Genomic DNA, 5,108 nt, shown 5'->3' on the forward strand with positions numbered 1-5,108 from the left:
GAGGCGGCTGGGGTTTGGTTACGGGTATATGTATATATATACTATAAGTTAGGGTTAGGGTTAAGGATAAAATAATTAAAATAAAATAATTACGTTATTTTAAAAATTAAACTAATTACAGAATAATTATCTACAAATAAAAACGTATATGTTGTGCTATTACAACAGTTGATACGAAATAGTCAAAATATACACATATTGTACAATTAAACGAGAATAATTAATAAATAAAATATATTAACTTATATTTAAAATCAAATATTTATAGAATAATTATGTACATAGTAAAACGTACTAGTTATACTAATACGACAGTTAATACTCAATATTTAAAATAATATAATATTTTAAACAAATAATACGTAATTAATAATTCAACATAATACACGAAATAATACGTAATAGTAACAATAATATAACGTGTTATTTAAAATAATATGTAATAATACCGATAACATAACAAATTAGTTTTAAAAATTTTTACCGCTCAAAATAAATTTATAGATATTAAAATCATTTATATAAATATAAAATTTGGATTTTAAATCATAGAAAATTATAGAAAATTAAAAAAAATACAAATACTCTTCTAAAATTAATAATATAATATTTAAAAATACTAGAAAATTATTTTAACTAGTATTAAAATTTCACGATCATTATATCCTACTCCCCTTAAAACAAATTCCCTCCTTAGAATTAAAATAACATGGAAGAAATATAAAGATTGGTTCACTTTAACGCATGTAAGGTTCAAAATATATTGCATATCCATAAATAAGAAAAAGTTATACAAGGTGATTCAAATAAGATACAAGACATGACAGTTAAGATTCAGGAAATAAATGAGGGTATCGCTGTCATATCTCAGACTCAGTTTTCCAAGTCGACTCTCCAGGAGAATCTGGGTGCCACATCACACGAACAAGCGAGACGGTCTTGTTCTGGAGAGTCTTCTCCCTTCGGTCCAAAATTTCCACTAGCTGCTTCTCGTATGTCAAATCGTATCGCACCTCAATCTCTAAGAAATCTACGACATGACTCGGATCTCCAACGTATTTTCACAACTGAGAAACGTGGAATACGTTATGCACTCCAGCCAGGGCGGGCGGTAATGCAAGTCAGTACGCCACTTCTCTCACTCTCTCTAATACATCGAAAGGTCCCACATATTGTGGACTCAACTTCCCACGCCTTCCGAAGCGAATGGTACCTCGGTTGGGGGAAATCTTTAGGAACACATGATCTCCTAGCTAAAACTCCACGTGAAGGTGCTTCGCATCTGCCCAATGCTTGAATCTGTACTGTGCTATGTGTAGTCACTCCCAAATGATCCTGACTACATCAACTGATTTGTCAATCAACTCTGGCTTAAAAATCTCCCGCTCACCAACATCGTCCCAACTCAACGAAGAGCAGCACTTCCTCCCATACAATGCCGCAAACGTGGTCATCCCAATGCTTTCCTGTAAGCTATTGTTGTATGCAAACTCCACCAAATACAAGTGATCTTCCCACGACTTGTGGAAATCACGCATACAAGCTCTAAGCATATCATCCAAAATCTGAATAGTCCTCTCTGGTTGGTGGGGATGATAAGCTATGCTGAAATTAAGACTGGTCCCAGACTCGCCTACAAACTCTTCTAGAACTCTAAAGTAAATCGGGTATCACGATTCGAAACGATGCACACTGGAACTCCATGCAATTGCATGATCTCCTGCAATACAAGAGATTTACTAACACTCTTGGGAAAGGAACTCATTGAAATATATAAAGATAAATATTTAACTCTATGTATCTCTGAGTAAGATGCTCTGTCGACTGTCCCACTCAGAAAGGGATGAAGTGAGCCGATTTGGTTAATCGATCTACGATCACCCAAACAACGTCATTTTGTCTAGTGCTCCGAGGTAAGCTAGTGACCAAATCCATGGTAACATGCTGCCACTTCCACTCTGGAATAGGCAATGGCTACAAAAGACCTGCGATGCGCTGATGCTCTGCCTTCACCTGCTGACATACAAGGCACTTAGCCACACTATGAGCCACATCCCTTTTCATACCATGCCACCAAAAGTTCAGCTTCAGATCCTTATACATCTTCGTACCTCCAGAGTGAATAGAATACGGTGAACTGTGAGCTTCCTGTAATACTTCCTCTCGAATATCTCCTCCTAGTACACAGATACGACTCCCAAACCGTAAAGATCCATCCTCATGAACAACAAATTCAGATCAAAGACCGACTACTGCTATCTCCCTGCACTTCTGAAGAAATAGGTCACCTGCTTGTGCAGCCTTGATTCGCTCGACCAGTGTTGATTGAATTTGAAGATTCATCAAAGAAGCGATGACTCCTGGAAGAAGAACTTCTATACTCATATCTCTCACTTCCTACTTGATAGCCGGCAATTGGCTCAATGCATCTGGTACTACGTTGACCTTACCAGGATGGTACTGAAGGTCAATATCGTAATCTGCCATCAGCTCAAACCATCGGCGTTGCCTAATATTGAGTTCCTTTTGAGTAAATATGTATTTCATGCTCTTTTGGTCAGTGGACACCTTCACTTGCTCTCCCAATAGATAATGCCTCCAAAGCTTAAGGGCAAAAATCACAGCTGCCAACTCTAAGTTGTGGGTAGGATAATTATGCTCATGCTTCTTCAACTGACGAGAAGCATATGCCACCATATGACCATCTTGCTGAAGAATGCATCCTAATCCTCTACCTGACGTGTCGTAAAACACCTCAAAGTTCCCACTCTTATCTGGTATCGTCAAGACCGGGGCCGAGATCAGTCGAGACTTTAACTCCTCGAATGCCTGCTCACAAGCATCGGACCAGACAAACTTAATATCCTTCCTCATAAGTCGTGTCATCGACTCTACAATCTTTAAAAAATCTCTGATGAAGTGATGATAGTAACCAGCTAATCCTAGGAAGCTCTTAATATCTTACACCGACATAGGGGTAGGCCAATCCTTCACTACAGATACTTCTTTGGATCCACTGATATGCCGTCTCTTGACACCACGTGTCCTAGAAACGCTATACGATCTAGCCAGAACTTACACTTACTATACTTGGCAAATAGCCGATGCTCTCTCAAGGTCTTCAACATGTACCGCAAATACTCTGCATGCTCCACCTCACTCTTAGAGTACACCAAGATATAATCAATTATGACTTCCAAAAACTTGTCCAGCACATCATAGAATACCAGATTCATCAGGTTCATGAATGTCGCCGGTACATTAGTCACACCAAATGGCATCACTAAGAATTCATAATGTCCATATCTCATTCGAAACATAATCTTGGGGATATTAGAATCCTTAACCTTCACCTGGTGATACCCGCTTTGCAAATCCAGCTTAGAAAATACTCTCGATCCTCCCATTTGATCGAAGATATCATACAATACGGGGAAGTGGATACTTATTATTCACTGTCACCACATTCAACTCCCGGTAGTCGATGCACATCAGCTTGGATCCATCCTTCTTTCCCACAAGTAACACAGGTGCTCCTCAGGCCGATACACTGTGTCAAATCAACCCTCTCTGCAAAAGATCATCCAACTGAGTCTAAAGCTTGACCAACTCAGCCGAGGGCATACGATAAGGGGTCTTGGAGATCGGCGCAACTCCAGGCTTCAAACCATGGAAAACTCAATTGCTCGATCCGATGGCAATCCGTAAATATCATCGGGGAACACATCTTCAAATTCTCAAACTAAAACTAGCTTCTCGGATTCCGCTTGCATTGCAGCTAACGTTGCCTTCTTCGGTCTAGCTCTGTACTCTACAAGTCCGACCGATGTGCTGCCACTGGTGAACTCAAATCTCAGGTGATCCGGTATCTCAAATACTTTTCTCTGACGGTGACAATCAAATAATGGCAAAGAACGATCCCAACCAATCCATCCTAAATATTGCATCAAAGCTCGGCAAATCAATCATCAGAAAGTTTGCAATGAGTTCCCTCCCGCAGATAACCACAGGGCATGCTTCATAACCACTGGATGCTACTAAGACACCACTAACAGTGTTGATATTCCAGCCCGTAGTCAGAAGAGATATAGGAAGAGAGTGGGCACTCACGAATCGATGAGACAAGAAACAATGGGAGGCTCCAGAATCAAAGAGTGATAAATCAGGAATGGAAGAAACAAGAACCTTGCCTATTATACGAGGATGTAAATACAACTAACTTAGTACTCATAAACAATCCTATCATGATATCATTAGGTAATGCTAAATAAGGAAGTTCATATGCAAATAAAAACTAAGATGAACAATTCTTACCAGTGATAACCTGGTCGTTCGCCTCAGCCTCTATGGCTGACATCATAAACATCTGCCACTACGGTTGCTGCCCTTGTACTTCCTGATAAACCTGTCTCTACGGAAGAAGAGGCCCTGCTTGAGGATAGGGTCTGTGCTGAGCCAAAGCTGCTGGGGTAGGTTGTGGTGGAGCTGGAAGAGCTGCTCAAACTGGAGGTGGGGGTAAATGAGCCTGCTGTCGCTGCGGACAGTGCTGACTGATATGACCGGGAAATCCACAAGTATAGCATAGATGGAGACACTTGCGGCACTCCTGCTGGGTATGCCCAATGAAGTCACAATAGGAACACTTCACCGAAGACTGGCTCTGAGACTGCACTCCAGGACGCTGATAAGGAGGGTGAACCTGAGGGGGTGGCTGACATTTAGAATGCTTCTACCTCTGCGGGTTCTGCTACTACCTCCGAGGATGACGCTCGACAGTCCTAGCTAGAACTACTAGTGCACTACTCAGAATCACATGTGGGTCTTCAGGTTCCTTCTGTACGCTCTTAATCTTACGTGCTGCATCTAATATTGTATCGTGTGTCGCAAGTGCTCTACCAGGCAGAGAACACCTGATATACTTATCTAGACCCTTCTAGAACTGATGCCTCCTACTAGTAGGGTCTGTAACTAGATGGGGAGCATATCGACTCAGGGAAGAGAACTCGGCCTCATACTCATCAACTAATCGGCTTCCCTGCTTGAGCTCAACAAACCTACGCAGGAGTTCGTCCCGAGCTGATTGAGGAAAGTACTTCCTGTTGAAGAGC

The 5,108-nt window shown here is 41.0% G+C and overlaps 1 protein-coding gene across 1 annotated transcript; it reads right to left on the bottom strand.

The window, feature by feature from the left end:
* Window positions 1,320-2,103, bottom strand: LOC109847608. The gene is made up of 2 exons (XM_020416839.1): window positions 1,986-2,103; window positions 1,320-1,579 (listed from the first exon to the last, which is right to left on the bottom strand). The coding sequence occupies exons 1-2, from the start codon at window positions 2,101-2,103 to the stop codon at window positions 1,320-1,322; spliced, it is 378 nt and encodes a 125-aa protein (XP_020272428.1).

This window comes from Asparagus officinalis, chromosome 7 (genome assembly GCF_001876935.1).
Source record: "Asparagus officinalis chromosome 7, Aspof.V1, whole genome shotgun sequence".
In the NCBI taxonomy this organism is placed as follows: domain Eukaryota; kingdom Viridiplantae; phylum Streptophyta; class Magnoliopsida; order Asparagales; family Asparagaceae; genus Asparagus; species Asparagus officinalis.

Coding starts and splice junctions, on each gene's coding strand:
- LOC109847608 (XM_020416839.1), bottom strand. CDS start 2,103: ATGTATAAGGATCTGAAGCTGAACTTTTGGTGGCATGGTATGAAAAGG. Junction 1,580..1,985: donor AGAGCATCAGCGCATCGCAG/GTCTTTTGTAGC, acceptor CCCACCAACCAG/AGAGGACTATTCAGATTTTG.